This window comes from Cyclopterus lumpus, chromosome 22, assembly GCF_009769545.1.
Source record: "Cyclopterus lumpus isolate fCycLum1 chromosome 22, fCycLum1.pri, whole genome shotgun sequence".
NCBI lineage: Eukaryota > Metazoa > Chordata > Actinopteri > Perciformes > Cyclopteridae > Cyclopterus > Cyclopterus lumpus.
The window spans coordinates 19,334,687-19,357,259 of record NC_046987.1 but is presented as its reverse complement, the minus strand read 5'-3'; the positions used below and the strand labels follow the sequence as shown (position 1 = coordinate 19,357,259).

At 44.8% G+C, this 22,573-nt stretch overlaps 1 protein-coding gene across 3 annotated transcripts in view; it reads right to left on the bottom strand.

Annotated features, from left to right (window-relative positions):
* Nucleotides 1-22,573, bottom strand: part of mta1 (metastasis associated 1) — a 32,393-nt gene extending 9,820 nt beyond the window's left edge. The window contains exons 1-7 of one of the 3 annotated variants that reach the window (XM_034525337.1): nucleotides 22,487-22,573; nucleotides 22,027-22,152; nucleotides 13,737-13,804; nucleotides 11,342-11,435; nucleotides 2,825-2,951; nucleotides 1,644-1,707; nucleotides 1,137-1,254 (exon numbers count right to left, since the gene is read on the bottom strand). In XM_034525337.1, coding sequence (XP_034381228.1) covers nucleotides 1,137-1,254; nucleotides 1,644-1,707; nucleotides 2,825-2,951; nucleotides 11,342-11,435; nucleotides 13,737-13,804; nucleotides 22,027-22,054 — 499 coding nt within the window. In that variant the 5' untranslated portion in view covers nucleotides 22,055-22,152; nucleotides 22,487-22,573. Of the gene's footprint in view, nucleotides 1-1,136; nucleotides 1,255-1,643; nucleotides 1,708-2,824; nucleotides 2,952-11,341; nucleotides 11,436-13,736; nucleotides 13,805-22,026; nucleotides 22,201-22,333; nucleotides 22,353-22,486 lie in introns of those variants that run through there. The other 2 variants (XM_034525338.1, XM_034525336.1) reach the window with 2 other exon arrangements.

Genomic DNA, 22,573 nt, shown 5'->3' with positions numbered 1-22,573 from the left:
GCACACACACACACACAGTTATTTATGCTACACCGCTTGAGGCCTCTGTGGTCCCCCCGCGGACCACATGTGTACAACAAGAGGTTGTAATTTTTTCTTTTTGTCCATGACTAGCTTGTGCAAAGCTTGAATGAAGCCCTCAGCCAGAGAGGCGGAGTCTGTCGAGCTGCCAGCCTGCAACAAACCAGCCTGAGCTTCAACACATGTAGCAGAATGTCATTAACATGGCTTTGATTAGAGAGCTCGGGGGTCCCTGTGGTGCCCAATTGCAATTTCAGGAGGTTTTTATTTTCTCCCCACCTGCTAATACAATTCTGGCAAAAAACCCGAAATATGGCAGGAGAATGGTCACATAAAAAAAAAAAAAAAGCTGAATAGAACGTCTGGAAAATATCCTTCAGACTGCTGGAATCAAAGATTAAAAACCTTGTGTGGAAACGGACACGAATAGATAAAAAAAAAAACTGGTTCAAAACGTACCGCCTCGTGACCATGGCAACAATAGAAACTACAGCAAAACATGAGCCAGGTTTTATGACACGAGTTAGCAAAAACTTGTCATATTAAATTTAAATGAACCATTTTTTCTTCCATTTTTAAAGCTCCAACCCGCTCCATGTACATGCGGGGGCGAGATTATGGGATGCGGACAGCGGCGCGAGGTGGACGGGGCCGGTAGGGTCGGAGGAAGCCAAGCAGGCGACAGGCGTTTATGTGCATGAATATACATACATATGTACGTACGCCTGTGTACACGTTTTCCTCTATTAGAAGGAAATTGGTGCTTTTAACAGTTATTGAGCTAAAATAACGGTAAACACTCCCGACAGTGAGGCCTCCATCCTGTCCGTGCCCTCCAGGTGACTAATACGTCATCACTTATGCAGCGCATAAAACAATAATGTGTAATTCGTGACGCTTTGAGTATGTATAAATCACGGCGCCGCACTGATTGGCATTGAAACCCAGGTTGATAATTAAATAAAGATATTCAGTGAATGGCGACTCGGGGGCAAAAAAGACGCCGTAAAAAAAAGTTCATGAAATGTTGCGGAAAAAGAGAAATCTGCACAAATGAGGTAAATAAAAAAAATTTAAAAACACGCCCCAGATTTAAAGTTCAAAGTAGGATGTACCTTCTTTCATGAGGTCGGTGATGTCGGCCTGGTACTTGTTCCCAACGCGGATCTCGCCCTTATCGGCCAGCAGCGTCTTTTGCTGAGGGTCGTAAACCAGCGAGTAGAAAAAGGAATCCTGGGGGGAAAAAAAATTAATAAATACAGACGGCACACAAAAAGGCGTCGGGGTGGTGGTACGCAAAAGGAACGGAGAGGGAGAGAGGGAGAGAGAGAGAGAGAGAGACGGGCAAGCGGAGAGGCGAAAGAGACGAGTGTATCCATGTCTGCATATATATGTATGTGTGTGTGTGTGTGTGTGTGTGCCCCTCTGCTAGTCTCTCGTCTCCTCATTACTGTACGTGAAAAGAACATTCTGGGTCAACACGTTGAATAATTCATTTGGAAACGAGAATCTCTTAACTCATAAGTCTCTCTCTCTCTCTCACTCTCTCCAATCCTGAAATCGAACACACCTAACCACAGTTCAGAAGGCCGCGTCCCGTCTCTCCAGCTGGCGGTACGTACCTCTCTCTCCAGGTAAGACTTCAGGGCTTCCGTCTCGTTGAGCAGAGTCACGCAGCACTTCCCCCTGGGAGTCCAAGAGAGGATGCAAAGGGGAAGGAGGTGAGGAAGAGAAGGGAAGACGGAGAGTGAATAACAGGTTGCAGAAGGCGCCGCCTCGGTCGACCCGTGTAAGAGGACACTTTTGATGTCGGGTGAAGCTCAGAAACGGCAGCGACGACGGGGCGATAAACTCTTTTAAATGATGTCAGTTTGCTCTCCCTGCCACTGTTCAGAAATGTCATGTAATAATAAATTTTAAAAAAGGTAGTAATGATCAGGTGGGTTCGCCCCGCAGCTTACCGACGAGCAGCGGCGGTTCTATATGTACAAACGGCTTAGCGGTGACATTTAAGCGCTCAACGTGCACACGGAATTATTATTTTTTTTGTATGCCCGAGTTCGTTAAGACCGGAAGCTCCCGAACATCCTTCAGTCGTCACGTAACCTTACGTGTGGCAAGATAATGTGAGTGAAGGGAATCAATAAATAAACACACCGTCAACCTCGAGAGTCGGAGGATCTGCAGGTTGTTGTTTTTGTTTTTTAGAGCCGCACAGCCCACGATCCAAAAAGAGTAGACATTTATTTAATCTATTACGACCATTAAAATAGAAGGTAAAAAAGGAAATAACTCTTAAGTAGTCATTAAGTAGAAGGTTAAGTAGTCAAACTGTTTAATTCAATCTCAAGGTTCATTTAAAAAAAAAAAAAAAGGAGAAAACTGATCAGATAGAGAGATTCATTCAATTTGTTGGTCAAATTTAGGATTAAACCAAATGCGCCGTTACTACGGTAACCGACAGGTATCGTTTTTCTTGTTAAGTTGGAAAAACCCTGGGATTCATGGACTCGATAGTATGAAGGAAAAAGCTCCATTCACAGCCTGAGATTGGGCCTCGAGAGTCCAAATCGCTTGGGGGAGTGAGTGTGTGTGTGTGTGTGTGTGTGTGTGTGTGTGTGTGTGTGTGTGTGTGTGTGTGTGTGTGTGTGTGTGTGTGTGTGTGTGTGTGTGTGTGTGTGTGTGTGTGTGTGTGTGTGTGTGTGTGTGTGTGTGTGTGTGTGTGTGTGGGGGGGGGGTTCTACTGAAACTAAAGTGAAACGGATACGTCGGTGGCGTGACCCCAGGGTGACCCCCAGCGTACCTGATGTGTGTGGCGGGTAAAGACTCCAGTTGGCGGGACAAGAAGAGCTCTCTGTGTCTGAGCTGGTGTTTCTGTTTCTCCGGGAGGTCCGCCATCTCTGGATTCTCCATCTCCTCCTCCAGCTCCCCTGGGGTGGTAGAAAGGTCGAAAGGTCAAACACAAACACACACATCCATTGGACGAGGAGGAACAATGACGTCCGCAGGGAGAATCGGGGGGGGGGGGGACATAGCGTCCTCGGGGAGAAGGACACTCGTGTATGCATTCGGATATCTGAGCGAGACAGTGGGGCACAAACGTGCACTGAAAGCATGCGTATCCAGTTCGCTGGTAACAGAGCAAAGGAGAAGCTCAGATGACACACACACACACACACACACACTACATATACTAATGCTCTGAATATCTGATTTAGCACCATAAAAGTTTTTTTTAGTTTTTTCAAAAGTTGGACAGCGAGACTTTTCTGATTTGGTGTGTGAACATTTTCCAGAAACCCATAAATGAATGATACATTTAGTTAAACAAATTCTAGATTTAGGCTGGAAGCAATGTTCCTCAAAAGTCTATTTTATGGTTGTAACCAAATTACACCTCTTCCAAAAAAACAAGTTATCAAATGTATGCAGATTGCTTCGCTTTTATAGCCTCGAGGGGTTTGAGAGAGTTTTAAACTTTTTTACGCCGTCGCCCACCAAAATAATAGAGCCGAGGGGAAATTTCATTAGTGATGCTGAAAAAAAAAAAAAAAAGCACAGACAAAACAACAACACTTATTCAGAATAATCCACAGACCCTCACGGTCATAAAAAGTTTTTATTAGAACAAAATTTCGACCCGATCTGTGGCTCATCCAGAGAAACGAGGACGCCGTTTCTGGAGAGGCATGTCCTCGCTAAATCAGTTGTTGTTGTTGTGAGCATGAATACAAATAATTTAAAAATATTCACCTCCATTAGGATTTTGGGGGTCAAGTGGCAGAAATCTCAAAACTTGTGGGAGGGGGGGAGGGGGGAATTACCGTGCAGGTTTAGGATAAACAGGCCGCAAGAAGAAAAAAAAAAGGACAGAAGTAAACGGATGTGTGTTTATATTAAAAGTGTGTGTGTGTGTGTGTGTGTGAATCTTAACCTAAATGAGTACGTTTTAACGCGGACCTCGTGCTGGACTGAGAACTCATCAGGGGGATTTTCTCAGACCGGAAGAGGCTCCTCCAGAAGGAGGAGGAGGCATTATTCTGTTCTCACAGTCCTCCACTCGACGAGTGCACCGCCCTCGTGTCGTCGATCGAGCTAATTTCTCACAAGTCGGCCTCGGCATGTACGCCATTGTGTCTCGGAGCGCCGCGACGCGGCTCCTCCGAGGGGTTTCCTTTCATTCCAGGTGTAAAGCTTGATGGCTTGGATTAACGGGAATCGATGGAGAGAAGAGAGAGAAAGAAAAAAGAAAACAGTCCTGGATAATCGTCGAAGGCCCCGTGCGAGTAGGTCACGTGTCCCCGAGTCGTCCTATGAGAATAGGTCATCCCGCTTCATGTGTGGATGAAGGGAGGATGAAGGAGGGAGGAGGAGAGGAGAAAAGAGAAGGTGAGGAAAACAGATAAAGACAGACAGAAGAGCACACGGGAAGAAACGTGTGACAAAAGAAATGAAGACAGAGAGATGTAAAGACGACGATAGAGAATAGAGAAATCAGCAGGGGGGGGGGGGGGGAGAAAGAAAGAGAGACAAAGACGGAAAGAGGGGGAAGCCAGAGAGAGAGAGAGCGACGGAGGGAAAGAAGAGCAGTCTGTACGTGCTCCAATTCATTTGGAGTTTCATTAAAGGGAAGCGAGACAGAAAGAGGGAGACGGGGGAGCAGAACAAAAGCAATCAGGGGATTTTCAGGAGGAGAGATGTGTGGCCAAAATCAATAAGTACTCCCCTCACTCCCTCACTCACTCACTCTGCCCCAGCACTCTGCTGACACACCATCAGTGCCCAGGCAAAGCTCTCACACACACACGGCATGGGCCTCGCTCCATCTTCTGCCATGTAAAAGCAACTAAATGTGGACTGAGATTATTAAAATAAAATAAAAAGGGAGTAGGAAAGAAGGTGGGAAGCTGAGCGGTGAGGGAAACATAAACTGTGTGTGTGTGTGTTTTAGAGAGGCATCTTATTTTGACACTGCGTGCATGTACACGTGTAATATTACAACCGAATATCACGATATCTTTTGACCAAATAACTCACTATCGATTTAAAACTGATCATAGATTACTTTTTTGGGGGGGGTGATGGATCAATAATTGGCCAAACCGGCTCATACTGTGAAGAGGAAGTAGATCCGAGCGGCGTATATTTCTCTTTTCTGTTTTTTTTTTATAAAGAAAATGAACCTCAAGAAGAAAAAAAAAGAACTCCTAAGTTATGCAGGAGCTGCGTAGAAGAATAACGGCGTCACGGCACAGACGCTCGTTTTTCTCTTTTTAAATAGAGCTACACAAAAGCAAAAAAAGATGGCGACTAGGCACACAAATAATTCTTAGATAACAGACATTAAGGGTTAAGAGGTTCGTCTCCACAAAAAAAAAAAAAATCCCTCCCATCATTCTGAAATGCTGCTTTGATTAAAAATAATATATATATATATATATATATATATATATATATATATATATATATATATATATATATATATATTTATTATTTTTAAAGGCAACAGTGTGCATTGTTCAGCCTCCAAAGCCCAGAAAATAGACCCGAACCTCTGAACGATCGTTTTTAAAGAGGAAACGTTCTTGCGTGAAATACGACAAGAAGACATTATTTTCACTTAAATGAAAAATACTGAAAACGGAGCAAAGGCGGGGGTGTACCGGCTGCTGCGATGCCTTTATTGTTTGGGGCGCAACAACAACAAAATGAGGAGGAACTGTTCTTTCTGGAGAAAATTGAGAAATTGTTGCTTCGTCCTGGAAAAAGGGCGTCTTTCGTCTTTATGAGATTTCCTCCTTTATTATCCTTGTAAAAGGGGTTTTTTTTGTTGTCGAGTTTTCTTAATCCAAAAAGAGCCCACCCACCCACCCACACAGCAGGAAGGCTCTTCCGACTGCACCCCCCCCTCCCCCCCGGCTGAGCATCCTTGACGAGCAACTTCACTCCCCAGCCTCGGTCCTTCTCTCCCCTCCTCTGAGCCAATCTCCTGGCGGTGCAACCAGACCAACACTCTCTACAAATTGCCTCTCCATCTCACCTGTCCCGGCCAATTATCAATTATTGATGAATGGGTCGCCTTACGGGGGGGGGGGGGGGGGGGGAGCGCAGGCACATCGGACCGTTATTACCTTAACGAACTGCCTGCACCTCGAGGATACACTGTGCGTTGTTTTGTGTGTGTGGTAATGAAAAAAGGGGGCAGACGGCAAGAAAATCATCCGTCGGAGGGATAAATAAACGGGTATCAGAAAAGCCCCATCAAGTCAAATATGTTCTTAACCTGGTCGGTGCATTGCGGTACGCATCTGTACAGTAATGTGCATTTTATGGCCGCACATTACGGTCCCGTCCATTAACACTTTTTTTTCCTAGGTGACTAAATTAGCAACCCCTTTAAAATCTCTTAAAGCACCAGTCGTCTTACTCAAACTCCCGCGTGACGATTCAGATCTGTAGGCCACGACGTTCATTGTTGACACGAAAGTCGGAAACAACAGCAGCAGCGACGGTTTAGTGGAAAACTGAACGCTTTACGATGAGACTTGTAAGTCCAGCTGACCGTGTGTGTATTCCACGGAGGTGCACGCTCTTAAAAAAAAGAAAAAAGGAAACTACCGAGAGGGACTAATTACAAAATCGACTGAATAGATGTGGAACATGTTAACCTCCCCTTCTGATTGAGAGACGTGCACATGTCCATTGGTGTGTGCACATGCACTTCGGAGTATTTAAGATATTTAGTATTACGGATTTGCAGAAAGACGGTCAAACTGAGGGCGAGGTATGAAGGAAAAAGGAAATGTAACTTCCAATACCGACGCCTTTTCAAACTCCACATCTCCACTCTTTCCAGAATTACAAAATCGTAAGACCAGATAGCTTTGTTACCCCCCCCCCCCCCCCCCACAAAAACAACACTTCCTCCAGAGAACCAGAAGACATTAAACATCTGTTTCCAAAAAAAAAAAAAATCAAATGTCTTCAAACGCCATGTAAACAATAAACAATAAAATGTCTGTAATTGAGTTGAAGCGGTAGGCAGTGCATGTAAACAAAGTTCAACACTACTCAGATGTAAACCCGTTCTCTTATTGCCTGACAAACGGAACGAGTTATTACATTTTTACAAAAGAAAAAGAGGACTTGACATGAACTCTCTCCGTGAGGATGCGAACGAGAGACTCAGGACGCGCTTCCCGCGACACCTTCGCCGTCTCGTGTTAAATATAGAGCGGGCGGCGAAGACAAGTACGAGCAGCGGGGGAGGAGAGACGCCGAGACGTTACCCTGCTGCGAACGTTTTCACTTATTAAAAACTAAACTGAAAGCGTGCAGATAAGAAAAAAAAACGGGGGATGTGACTGGTGACGGAGCTTTGTGACCCACTTTGGAGTCCAAGCAAAAATAAACTTGTAGCTCTGTTACTACACTTACAGCCCCCCCCCCTCCCTCAATTCACCGCTTCTACTTTTGTGCTTCAGCTCACTGGCAACATGGTCGTCTATTGTTTATGGGACCCTAGGAGCCACATTTCAAAAATAGATTATTCAAAAAAATGCATTATAAAAAAAGTTTTGAGTCATGGCTCATTCAAACGTTCGCCAGAGAGCACCGACCACTCAAGAGGCTGCGTCGCTCACAGGGGGGAGGGGCCAGAGTCGGAGGCCCCATGTGCCTCTGAGCTATAAAGCTTCGAATCTCTGCAAGCAAAATATTTGATCAGTGACTCACAGGAGTCACCCCCCACACACACAGTCAACTGCTGGCCTCCACTGATCCATAAGGAAACTGAATTAAATGTACCCCTTCAGCGATTCTGTGACAGGACCCAGAGCTAAGACCTCAAGCCCACCTTGCATTTAACACACACACACACACACACACACACACACACACACACACACACACACACACACACACACACACACACACACACACACACACACACACACACACACACACACACACACACACACACACACACACACACACACACACACACACACACACACACACACACACACACACACACACACACACACACACACACACACACACACACACACACACACACACACACACACACACACACACACACACACACGCGGTGCAAAGCCATTCCTCCCATGCATATTCTTCTTTTCTCTTTTTTACATGTACCAAATGCCTGAAAGCCCCTTCCTGAACTGCAGCTGGCAGAGCTCAGCCCCCCCCCCCCACAAAAAAAAACCAAGAGCGCTGTATAGAAACTGCTCATGCAAACGTTACTCCACTCCGGCTAATCAGCACGCCAATATCTTTAATTTGATGCTCGGTTTCTGTACGTATGCACAGAAACACTGTGCCGCCTCCAGCGCTCAACAGGAAAAACTTAGACGAGAGTCGTCATTGAAGTTTCATAAAGAAATTTTAAAAAAAGTGCTGCACTTGAGGGATTTCTGTCATTTGTAACTGAAATTGCAGCAACAGTGCCGAAGCGGTGGCCCCCTGGGGAAAAAAAAGGGAGCGGCCATAACTGCCAAATGAGGAATCTAGAGAAGTCCGTTTTGTCACTCACCAACTGACTGATGAAATTACGCAATCAGTCATTGCGCGTTTCCCGAATGAAGAGGCGGGCGCCGGCGTTTCCAAACGGAAAACGTCTTTTCCACGAAAGAAGAAGAAAGAAAAAACACTCCGCGATAAATCATATGGATCATGGAAAGCCGACGAGGTCGTTATCAATGTTCTAATACGGTTTAATATCGTTCATGAGCCGTCACTACGACGCCGCCGTGCGCCCGTTTCCTCTATGATTGAACACGTCAAACAGACGATAACGATATTAGTTAAAGTTCAAAACATCCGAGAACATGACCGACGCAAATTGGGATAAATTTAAGTGAGGAAGTAAAGGGTATTACTTAAAAATGCAATTATTTAACTTTTTTTTTTATCAAAATCAAAACATCCTCATAAAAATATAGAGCCTTTTCGACCAGCGCAGACCAGATTTTAATGCACATGTGACGTGAAGCCGTGACTTATCCTTTTTTGAATAAAAACTTGATTACAGACTTTCTTAAAAGGACACGCACACACAGACAAACTGATGCTGTGTGGGCCGACAGAACAAACAATCCCTCTCGTGCCATCGGCCCACCCACACACACACGTAAGCTTGTGCAGTCAAACTAAAATGACACTGGGTGGGTGACACACACACACATACACACACTTAGCCTGCCACACCCAGTGAAAGTCTAGTGGGTGGTTCAGTGAGTCAGGACTCCAGGATGGCAGCGTTTCTACCGGCATGAATGGTGGAGGGAGTAAAATCGAATTGTGTTCAATTTGTGTTCGCTTTGAAAGTTTGTCGGTACGTTTCATGAAAGTTACGCCATCAGTAAAAGCCGCGCAGGGTGTTTAAACTTCTCTGGCTGCACCTTAAAGACCAGACGACCATCCTCATTAGTGCGACTCATCGCGGCTCGTCCTTCGCCTAATAACGCTCCCCACCCCCCCCCCCCCATTATAAAGATGTGGTCAGACGACACTTAATATGAAATGCTTAATGTCAAGTACAACCTGGCCTTTACGCACGTTAAACGCATCATTTTGGTGTTGGAGAGTCTGTAGCCGTCAGCAGTTTCAAGATCCAATATATTTTTTTGTCTAAATGTGACTCGAGACGATGACTAACTTTGCAGATACGGTCTAAAAATCGGCCAGGAAGTGGGGTAGTCGCTGGCGGTGGTGGCGTTCTACCATCAAGATTATCTTGAAGACGCATCACCAGTTACCGGGCAGAACGGATGCTGCCCACAGGCGGGTCTTCTTCCAAAAGGAACGATTACGTCACGGATCAGCAGACAACGAATGAGGAGCAAATATAGCTTTTGAAGACTCTCCGATGTCCCGTTCCGTCTTGTTTTCGTATCGTCGATCGTCTGTAAAGCACTTTGGTGCTGGATGAATAAAACCTCGACGAGAACGTTTTTGTTGTTGTTGTTCAGGACAACTGCTCGGAAGCCAGTGTAAAGCATCAACAACGTTAAATGTTAGGATCTGGCAGGAGTATAAAAGTAATTACAGCTATTAATAAAAATGAACACTTAAATTGTCAATAGTTAAAGCACTCTTCAACATTTATGGAGAGGGTTAAATCCGAGCACCGAACACAACAAACGTCTCTCATTACGACTCAAACTAGTCACAGAAACTGTCCTTAAAACTACAACGATGCTAAACCTACAAGGAAAACACAAGCACGTGTGTGTGTGTGTGTGTCACAGGAGGAGAGAGAGAAAGAAAGGATCGGTACAGACCACAGATCAGAGAAAAGATAGAAGGTCAAAATAGGCAATATAATTTCATGTTTAAATGTATATAAAAATCCTGCAGCATCCCTCTCTCTGCTTCTTTACTCTTTTGAATTCTGGCCCAGTGCCCTGAAGGCGTCATTTCCCAGTGACCACTGGGGAGGCGACCTGGACATTCAAGAACTTCTGTGGCCTTTAAGAGATTCACTTTTGTTACCTGTGACTTCTACCGCGTTCTCTTTTACCCCTAAACATCCTACACTCACCATCTGTGTCCTGCTGCTAGACTTCTGTATTAACCCGCTCTCTTTCTCTCTCTCTCACTCTCTGCCCCCACCTCATTGTTTGTTTCTTAAAATCAATCGTGTCTCGCCCTGAAAAACATCCTGGGTACTCGTAACATTATAAAAAAAAAAAAAAAATCAATTAAAAAAAAAAAAAAAGGGCTGCTTGAGGTAGTAGAGGAGCCCAGTCCCAAGTATGCCAGCTGCTCCAGATACTGCAGTATGTTCTCCAAGCTCTGGAGAACAGCACCACATTCAAGCACGCGCTACACACCCACGCTCAATAGCACATATGCATCGACACACACACACACTCTCTCAGGTGTCGTCATATTGATACTCCGAACAGATCGAACGCCGTCTGCAATCAGGCCCGTCAGAGGAGGGGCTGCTGCAGTCTGGACTGATTCTTGCAGCACAGAACCCCCCCCCCCCCTCTCGATGTGCAAACCAGCCGTACAGAAAAAAAAAATCACAAAACTGAGGTGTATTTTTCTCAGTTCTGGTTGATCTCGTTCAATTGGACTGTGTAACTTCGCAGTGGAAAATAACTGAGGGGAAGGGCTTCCCGAATAAAAAGGGGCAGTTTAAATAAATATATATATATATATATAAATATATATATATATATATATATATATATATATATATATATCTCGTTGTGTGTGCGTGCGTTTTTTTTGTGGAGCCGCCTGGTCGTTTTGCTGCCCGGGTTACGGTCGGTCCACTCACTTGCGTGTTTGTCTGCCAGGGCGATGAGTGTGCCGGAGATGTCCCTGCGCCGGTAAAAACACACCACTTTGGCCTCCACGTTCCCATTGGCTGTCTGCAAAATCAGAGACAAATCGACGTTACCACGGCAACAAGTGGTGCCGCACATAGAGCACCCACACACACACACACAGATGAAAAAATAAATAAAATAAAAAACCATAGATGAGGCTAGTTCTTAACTATGGCTGAAAACAGTGTGAGGCAAAAGCAATTCTCCAAAAAAAAAAAATCAGTGAGCGTTGCGGTTATCAGGACCGCGGCTGGCGGTTGTCCGAGCAGCACCGAGACCCCATTTTTATTCCCGAGTAAAGCGACATTCATATGTTGATATGACACGTTTGTTAAATTAGAATTAGAAGCTGCCTGATGATGTGTTATCAAACACAGGCGTAAAGGAAATTATAATAAAAGCAATGAGGCTCATTAAGAAGATGATTTGTAGCTTCTTGTTTTACTCCATACACATAAAAGACTAATTGAATATAGTAGAAGAGGCAATATTGATGACCTGTGATTCTTTAAAGTGTTCATCGAGCATATCGGATTAGGATCCCTCGTGAAAGGTAATGCGAGAGGGAGACGGATGAAGAATTAGCAAACGCAGCCAACATGTCAGATTTCTGGAGCAATGCAGAATTTTGCAATCAGCGAATAATTAAAGAAAAAATCCAATTTCCCTACATTTGAGAAATGGCGACAAATGGTGCAGGAACGAGCAAAAAAAAAAAAAAAAAAAAAAAGAGATTCTAATTTAGGTTTCTGACAGCAAAAACCTAATTTTATATATAAATGAAGGATGTTTTATAAAAAAAAATATATATATATGATTTTGGAGATTTTGCAGCATTTAAACACAATATTAAACGTGTTGCAAAACAACGACGTGCAGATCAGACTGTTTGTCTTTCAGCTCGTCGTTTTCCTTAGTTTTGAGCAGCTGGCGTTAAGACTTTCTTAAAAAAAAGAAAAAAAAAAAGAAAAAGGTGCATCTAAGCCCTCATGGAAGAGAAACTCTGAGGATCCCGGAGGAGCAGCGAGACTGACAGCGACGGGCAGAATAGAGGGCTCACTCTGAGCTCTGCATCAATCACATGAAACGGGGGGGGCAGACGGCGGCGGGCACCTGGAACAAGTCTACAGAGACAGGGGGGGGGGGGGGGGGGCTCTTTTTCTGCTCCTCTGACTCGACACAGCAAACGAGACGGGCGTGCCGGGATTTACCAGACGGCACCCAGACAAACATCATCATCATACTTGTGATGACAGATCAATACGGCTGTTACGGCTTCTCAGTGCGATGCGACACACACACACACACACACACACACACACACACACACACACACACACACACACACACACACACACACACACACACACACACACACACACACACACACACACACACACACACACACACACACACACACACACACACACACACACACACACACACACACACACACACACACACACACACACACACACACACACACACACAACACACACACACACACACACACACACACACACACACACACACACACACACACACACACACACACACACACACACACACACACACACACACACACACACACACACACACACACACACACACACACACACACACACACACACACACACACACACACACACACACACACACACACACACACACACACACAGAGAGAGAGTGCAGCGCTATCGCCCACGGCAACGGACGTTGCCGTCATCTATTATGTTATTAGTGCGTCAACTGTGCTGCAGGAGGACGAGCTCACGATATGTTGGCGTAAGATTTATGAACGAGCCTCATTATCGATTAATGTGCCGAACATTTTCTTTTATTAATTAATAGATTATTTGGTCTTTTAAAAGTCATGAAATAAAATTAAAACGGTGACGTCTTGAAAAACGTCTTTTTTCCTCAAACAAACAAACAAAGTCTGAAACATTTAATGTCACATACGACAAAGAAAATCTGCTGAATCACAGGATTGGTCAATATTTTTGCAAGAAAAATCACTTAAAGGGTTGATTGACTAATTAAAATCAGCCAAATATTTCAAGAATAAATCCTGAACCCTTTTGAACATTCACAAACCTGAATTATATTATTAAAATGTACTGATCCTGAGCCTCATAACCTTTATATTTACATGTTTGGTCACAAAAGACCAAAAATTCAGCTTTGAGAGAACTCAAACGAAGATTTCCTGAACACTAAAAAGCCAAAAGTAATTGTGTTTATGCTTTAGGGATGCAGTCAAGAACAATGTGAAGTCATTTGAAAGTAGATATGATCACGAGTAAAAAGACGTGATGTGCGCTGCCATTGGGAGTAACTCACCTTGTTCAACTCCTCTATCCTCCTGATCAGCAGTGGGTTACTGGACGAGTTCTCAAAATAAACATAATCTGCAAAGGGAGGAGGAGGAGGGGGAGAAGAAGAGAAAAGAGAAACGTCAGTCAGCATCTCGAGGTCATCCAAACACTCAGGGTGACTTCCAGTTGGACCGCACCATGACAGCTTAATAAGTCAACGCAGACATCCCCTCAATTAGGTTCATTTCATACACGCACACGCACAATAAATCAGGCTTTCCGAAGCTCTCCATTCAGGCTGCAGCCTCACGGTTCCTTTGCCTTATTACCGCCGTTTGCATGCACGGTGCGTCTGCATTGGTGCGGGAGGGCAGGAGAGCCTAGCACAAGCTTTACCACGCATGTGTGACCGTGTGAGTGTGTGTGTGTGTGTGTGTGTGTGTGTGTCTCCTGGCACCGCTCCAGGCCCCTTTGGAGGCTTAGCTCTCACCAGGATGTCCCCACAGGCCCCCGGTCTTGGTAGGGTGCCTGGTCTTAGCCCCGCATGTGTCTTGGCTGAGCGCTGTCAGATTATACCCCACACTTGGTTGGCTGCCTGGAGCTATCCTCCGTTCAACCCTGAACCTCACCCGGCCATCCGATATATCCCTCCTCCTCCGGGGCCCCCGTCTTCTTGACCCGACTAGGCCAGAGATCGCCCGAAGTTCCCCCAGCATAACACACACGATGCACATCCGACTCCTGCTATTATTTCCTGCACCTTCGGTGTATAAAACTAACTGGTTTAGGCACGCAGCCGTCACGTTTGAACCGACATCCAGATCTATGGAGGAGTCCACCTGAACAGTTTAAAACAACCATCTGTAATGTGGACCCCATTGTTCTATAGTATAGACTTTTACTTTGGTTTAGTAAGAATAGAGAGACACACACACACACACACACACACATTATACTTATATTACAGAGTGTCCCGTTTCCAGCTGTAAGAATGTAAGAAGAAACCGACAATTCATCTATTATTAATATACAGGTAATTTTCTGCAGATACTCGTCGATTCCAGGGGAATATTTGAGTTGGAAGCTTCCCAGGGTAATTAAAAAAAAAAAAAGTTACCTTTCAACTGGATTAGAATAATCATACAGGTAGCTACACGAAATTCCACCTCTGTATTCAACCCATCGGTGTTGAAGTGTGACACTTGAGGATCGGCGTCCCGCTCTCACGCGTAAGAGCCGGGGGAATCGACCGGCCTGGTTATTAGGACGACCCGCTCTAACCCCCCCCCCCCCTCCGCTGAGCCACAGCCCCGTCTCTCAACAAGGAATTTACCTTCCCTTCGCATCCTTACTCGATTGCAATATCGCTCAGACTCGCCTCGAGACTACAGCTCTAATTTTCTTAATTTTTTTGTTTTTTGTTACCCTCGGTAACAATTTAAAGACTGAACTATGACTGCTCAACATTATGTTGGCTGATTTTTTTTGCAGCCAAAACAAAAAAGGTAAATGTTTGTCTCCCCCCGGAGACGGAACACACACACACACGTTTGACTGGAAAAAAACCTTTCGCTCCACTCTCCCTATTGGGATTCCTCTCTCCACCCACACTTACTACAGATTCACGCCAATTGCCAATGTAATTTATCTCCCAATTAAAAAGACGGTAGAAGGGAATTCAATGAAACACTTCCTAATATGATCGTTTGTATAAAGGAGCGCAACACTCTGCGCAGGGTTAACTAGAAAAAAAAAAGGAGGATGCAGCAGTTTAGAAAGCATGTAGAGTGTAATTTAGAATAACGGCTCCTCCTGGCAACGGCGCATACTCGGCGACGACTCGACATCGCTACGAGACGAGGAGCGATCGTCACAATCGCGCTCGTCTTCGCCCCTGAAAAAAAAAAAAACGAGCTCATTACAAGCCTCCGCTGACAACCGTGACATCTTCGCCCTTCCGAGGAATATTAAAAACGGGACAACTGGAAAGTGAGCGGCGACGCCGGGACATGAAATGAAGAACACAGCTGGAGGTTAGAGGTCAGAGAAAAATCTGGCTTCTGATAATCAGATGGGGATAAAAAAATTTTTTTTTTAAAGTGACAAGCAACAACACCAAGCACAGGATGCTTCTCGGGAAACAGGGTACGTTTTGGTTTTGCAATGAAAAATTGCAAAATCGCATTGAGCAATATTTTCTTTTTTCTTTCACCCCGCCCCCGGTATATAAAGTCGATAAGCCCTGAAAGTAATTCCCACTTGTTAACGGGACACTGTACTGCTGGGCATCAAATCATATCTCATCAATGGCCTCGTGGTTTCAACTCTAATGCGAGTGTACGGCCTGCTGAGAGAAGACCTATCCTGGTGAATAAGAGTGTCAATGTTGGAAAGAACCACAATCAAAAAGTCTTTTTCACGTTCAAAAACAGGAACGGGGTCTCATGACAAAGCGCAGAGAGAAAATGATATATTTTTATTCTTTTTTTTTTTTTTTTGAGGCCTTCAACAGTCGCCAGCTCAGAGGGACCAATTAAAATCGAGAGCCGACCATTTGGTACTGAAACAGAACCACATGTCAAACCCCTCAGTGTTGGCGTGGGGTTGGGTGCGATTTGACCCGCCGTACTGGTTCTTTTCTTTCTCCCAGTGCACTGTGACGGTGGGCTGTTGGGTTCCCTGGCTCATACTTAAGTTACCCAAAAGATGGAATCACTTTTAAAGTTCAAGCCGTGCCCCCCCTCAACCCCCCCCCCCCCCCCCCCCCCCCTCGTCGCCGCCATTCGTGCAAGAAAAAACAAATGGGGGGTAAGTGACAGTCAACAGTGGGCTGTTTTTGAGTGTTTGGAGTTTCCACCATGTGAGGAGCTGGAGCCTGGTGGAGAGCGAGCTGGAGAGGATCTCAAAATGAGAGCAACAGAGAGAGAGAGAGAGAGCCTGTAGGCACTGAGCAGCGTCACTCAGTCTCTCCATTTTCCCCATCAGCCCTCCTGCCGCCTCAATCCGCGTATAACCCCCCCCACCCACTCTCCATCCCCCGCTCCCAGTCGTCAGCCAATCCGCGAGCTCCGGCGCCTGTGATGTCACGGTGCAGTCGAAATTTTGTGCGAGCCAATCAAGGCATGTTACCGAGCCCCAAAAGAGAGAGAGAGTCTGCTGGGCTGACTCAAACCAGGCGAGAGAGAGAGAGAGAGAGAGAGAGAGAGAGAGAGAGAGAGAGAGAGGCAGTGATGAGAAGAAAAACAAAAAAAAACGAGATAACCGATGGGCCGAGAGACGAGCAGAAATGTAGAGTGGCCGAACGAGTTGGAAACAAAGTTAAATTAGGATGAAACGTCTGAGATGAGGTATGTTTGTGAACATTCAGGCGGACACACACACATAGTGCACTTCTACCCGACTTGTGGGTCACTATCCAAACTACGCACTTCCATGTTGTTTGTAAAAACCTGACCAGCATAACTCCGGTATGGCACCTGCACATACTTAAGAAAAAAAAAAAAGTGCCACATGTGCGAGACGCAGGACCGACAGCGCCGTAAAACACCTCAGTGCAACGCCCAGGAACCCTGGAAGGTTTCGCAACAGGGATGATTGACAAACCATTTCTGCTTAAAATTTTTTTTGTATTTTATCTCCTCGGGATAACTGTTAAATCATTCCTCTTTATTTTAACTGCAGACGGGGTTGTGAGTAGGCACCGTAGCATATATACATAATATAATAAAAATCAGTATTAAAAAAATATATTTTTTTAAAAGTACAACGTCGAGCATCTGGCGCCAAACGTACGCGCTCGATAGTTTCCGATATTTGATCGCACACTGAATTTGCTATTCAAAACGTATTGAGAGCCTCCAGTGAAACGACACCGACGGGAGTGAGAGCGACTCGGCTGGAGCGAGGAAGGGAAGATGGAGAAGCAGGAAGCGGAGAATGTGAACGTCCACCCAAGCTCGACCATGCGCACACCCAACCCAAAGCGCACACACTCTCTCTCTCACACACACGCACGCACGTCGTTGTGAGCAACAACCGTGGATGGGATTACGGCTCAGGCTGTCATGGTATGGCTGGAGGGTTCTGGTAGCGGCAGGTAGTTTCTGACCTTGTTTTTTTTTTTTTTTAAACTTTCTTTTTTTTTTTAATGTCGCTCTAAACTGGCCTCGGTCAACGCATCCCTTTCACCAGGTTCTACTTGTCGTTCCCGGCTGAAGACCGTGAACGTCTGCTTTAAGACAATAGATGAATTTCTCTAAATAATCCTTTATCATAAATGTCAGAGTTAATCTGTTTCGTGACGTTTACATTTTTTTTTTTTTTTTATTCATCTCATAAACAGCGACTGCTACTTCACTCCCATCATGCATCATTCTTGCACTTGTGCCGCAGCCACCAGTGCATCTTGTTCCAGTTCAAGTGTGACCGTTCCAGCGAACGTGTGCAGGTTGTACACACAACTTCTCCCTCAAAACAACCATTTTGGGACAGGAAAAGGCAACCACGTGTCTGGAGGTGTTGGGAAGAGACGCCACGAGGCCAGACGGCCCCCCGCGGCGAACCCCCGTTAATTGTGATGGATGGATGCATGCAGTTGGATGCAGTTCGGCTTCCAAAGAAACGTGACGCTCGTCGTGCGTCTGGCTGACTGATCGTTCTGAACTTGATGGGATGGCGAGACTCAAAACTCTAAAAAGAAAAAAAATGTAAAACTCGCCGAGTACACCCACTAGACCTGCGAGAGAGAGGAGAGTGCACAGCGTTGGGGAAATTAACACCAACCACCAGCCAAACAAAGTGTGGGCACTGGCAAAAGTTAGTACGTTAGTATATTAGTAAACATTACAACACCTTTAAGCCGGGGTCTGAATCATAACTGGCAGAAAGTGCTCACCAGCCAACAGCAAAAAGAAATGTGGGCACGGACAAAGTTCGTCACATTTTAAGTTATTAAGAACATTCTGTCGCACTCCAACAGCTGCAGGTAAAGCATTTATTCAAAAGGGGGTGGCTTCACAAATTGTCACGATTGGCTTTAAAACAAGTCAGGTGTTCATGTGAAGATTTAAACGCTCGGTTTCGCTTGCTGTGACCATCCCTTCCGCTTATACTGGCTATCAAGATTCCCCCTTCGTCTACAGAAAAATACACGAGGACGTTTAGCTGAAGCCAATATCAGGCTTGAGCAGTCCCAGTGTACAAATCAAGTGTGCATCTTTTTTTTTTTTTGGGGTGCAAAATCCCCAACTTTGTGTCATCATCCCTCCTCTGAAGCGAAGCACAGAAACACTGAGATGGGTCCCTCAGAGGAATCAAGTGGGTATCTTCCACACTAACTACGGCTGCAGTCAGAAATACATAAGCCCCCCCCCCCCCCCCCCCATAGACATTTGTATAGGAGCAACGAGTTGTCAAGGTACAGAGCTACAGCAACAACAAAAACACACATGGCTGTTTGACAAATAAGTTCAACCCATCTCAACTTTTGTCACAACGCCCCGTCATCCAGCAAGGCACTGCGTTGGCCAATCAAATGTGTCCACCCTTTGCCTTGTGATCGTCATGACGACTAAGCCACTATAACTATAGCTTCAGTTAAAATTAGGAATATTTGTGCCCCCCCACCCCTCCATTAAAGGATCTTTTAATGGCCGGTATGAACAGGAGGACGGATTACAGCCAGCAAAATGTTCTAATGTTTCGTACGGGCACACAGGCTGGAAAAAGAAAACGTGTCTCATTGTCCGGCGAGAGTGTCATTTGTGTGTGAACAAGTCTTTGTGACTCTTTGTTTGGGAGGTGAAGACTTTTGAAACTTCTGTGGTCTAATCATCTTTGTCCTCGCCTCTCTTCCCGTCGCACCGTTTAGATAATACGATGTATAATATAGCCTATACTTGGTCGCCAACACTTTCCTGTGGAGGGTGAGGGGGCACCACAGTGGAGTGTGGCCCGCAGGATGAAAACAAAGACAGTGGGGGCCTACGGAGCCAGCTTTTGTTCCCCGGTTCAATCACAAGGAAAGTCATTGCTTTTCCAAGATGATGCTGCATTGTCTTACAAAGTGGCGGCCATCTTTTCAAGGGTTCTGCTTTGTTCTGATGTCGAGTTGAAGTCGTCTCACGAGAATCTTTCAGTCAATTATGAGACTTATTTTATTGCCTAAATTGGGCTTGTTTTTTAATCTCCATTATTATCGCTAGTGTGTCTGGTACAACTTAATGGTATGTTTATTCAGTAATGAGATTTTAATGCTTTGTTAGTTTGGGTTATTACACATATTTATAATGTTTGGATTTTGTCTACAAAGAATAAACAATAACTGGTTGGTTAATATGATCTCAGGAGGAAGGAGTGTCTCTAACTTCAAGCTGTGTTGCAGCTCATTCCAGCAGAAAGATGCCAATACACATGTGCACTATACAACGGCGAGTTAGAAAACAATTATTATGGTGTTGTCAGAGTAAATAACAGTGGGCCTAATATCGATCCTTGAGGGATACCCTCATCAAGCACGCAGGGACTTGATTTGGAAACCATCAATAACGGTTTGAACTCGTGATCTACACTGTGTAAAAAGCCTTGGACTGATCTACAGAGATTGCAGCACAGTGTTGCTTTGTATGAAGCGAGTTAATAATGTCATCCACAGCAACAGGACTTATTTTGCTTTGGACAGATCTAAAAAAAAAAAAACTCAGACTGCTGCCTCTAGGAGGCCGCAAAGTTGTAAGTTGACTCCAGGAAGAAAAACGTGGAAATAGGTTGTCGCGGTATAAATGTAAATAGTAATGCAATTTCACTTTTAACTGCTACAGTACAGGGCTCAAAATGCACCACCGTAAAGCTACAAAGTAGCCAGGCAGGGAATTTGTGTGTGCGTCACAAATATGTACCGTTTAAGATATACATACACAGAGATGCACTAAATTCAGCAACATTTTTGGCTGACGAAGTGTTTAATTTCTGCCTCGCTCTGGAGATAATCCTGTTCTCATTCAGGTAGGCCTTGTTTAAATTTGACTAAATACGAGGGCTATGACGTTCACTACGAGCTATTTCTGATGTGGGTACCATGCCAAGGAAAGTCAGTGCATTCCTGTTTCACTAGATAATTGGCAGCGATCGCATGGAAGTGTATATCCAGAATGTGATCGGTCACTCTCGCTTTAACTCCATCTCCCTTTGACATGCATCCAGTTAAAAAAGGAAGTACACGATTTGTCTACTCAACTAGAACATTAAAAAAAAAGATGAATGAAAATAAAATGTTTGATGGAAGTATTCACCAGATCCCTACTACTAGCGTACACTTGTCACGGCACACTTTTAATGCGATTGTTGTGACACTTTTTTTTCACAGTGAATTTTAAAAGAGAACATTTTACCAGCAGTCTAATAAAATGTCACATTGAGTCAAAACTCTGCCCCTCTTATGTGTGTGTTTGTTTAGTGTGTAAAAGCATCTGATCCCATCATTTCTTTTGTGCTTCGGTAACTTTCATGTGCCTATTGTCACACAGTACAGTTAGATGGTATGAATCAGAGCAACATAAGCAGAACATGTGTGGGAAAGTGAAAACAGGAATTCTAATTAGATATTAAGTGGTGATGCATATGCAAAAAGTAGAAGAAAAAGATTTGAAATGCACCAATATACTTCTTTCAATAATTTATTTTATCACACCTTAAACTTTTTTTTAATTTTTTTTAAAAAATCCTCACTTTCTCTGCCCTGCTAATCTCACTGGGTTTCTTGCAGGCTAGTGGAGCACTAAATACGTGCTGGTATTATGAGAGTAGAGAGGGCAATAGTTGAATGGCACGCAAACAAAAAAAAAAAACTTTTCGTTCGCCACGCCAACGTAAATATATTTTAAATAAAAAACACACAACGCACGACTTCGGATGCATCGGCACATCGAAGTAGTTGTTTCGGGGGGGGGGGGAAGCAACGCAAGTTACAACAAAACACAAAAGAAAACGAGGGGAATCCAAGCAATAAGCGAACCACTACTCTTCATCGCCATCCTCCTCCTCTTCACCACCACCATCACCACCGCCATCATCATCATCATCATCATCATCATCTGTGAAGCACAAGGCTTTTTTAGCTTTAGGGAAATAAAAGGAAGAAGGGGAAGGAAAGACGGACCCACGCTCCTGTAAAAAGAAATACCCAAAAAAATAGACCCGCGGCGGATCGTGCCGAATCCGACATAAAAAAAAAAAAAAAACATCACGGGAAGGTTTCTAAAATGTCTTCCCCCCCCCCTCCTTCCTTCCTTCCTTCCTTCCTCCCTTCACCACCTTACCTCCAACCCGGTACATGTTGGCTGCCATGACTGCCCCCGGTCCCTGGCTTCCTCTCCAGGTAGAGAGGGGTGGCTCTCTCTTCTCTCGCGCTGCCGGGGAGAGCTGCTGTGTTAGCGCTGCCGCCGCTGTGTGTTGGAAAATGGTGGATTGATCAATACGAAACAGACCAGCCGACCGACCTTAAAGAGACAGTACACTATTTAAATTTTTTTTTTTTTTTTTTTTTAAAAACGAAGTTAGGAGGGAGAGGAGATGAGAGGAGGAGGGAAGGAAGGAAGTAGCGGAATAAATAACTAATGTCATTACTAGTTTACTGTGCCGTAAAGCTGTTCCGTGTTTAACGCGAAAGGCCGCGGCCGCGGGGCTTTTGTTGTACGGTCCCGCACGTGACGTCACGGATTTATCCTAAACCAACGGCTCTCCCAATTCACTTAACGTTAGTTACTTAGTTAACGTCACCTGCGTAGCCAATTAGCTGCTGGTTTTGAGGAGCACATCTCGTTGTTGTTGTTGTTGTTGTTGTTGTTGCTTTACTACCACGACGTA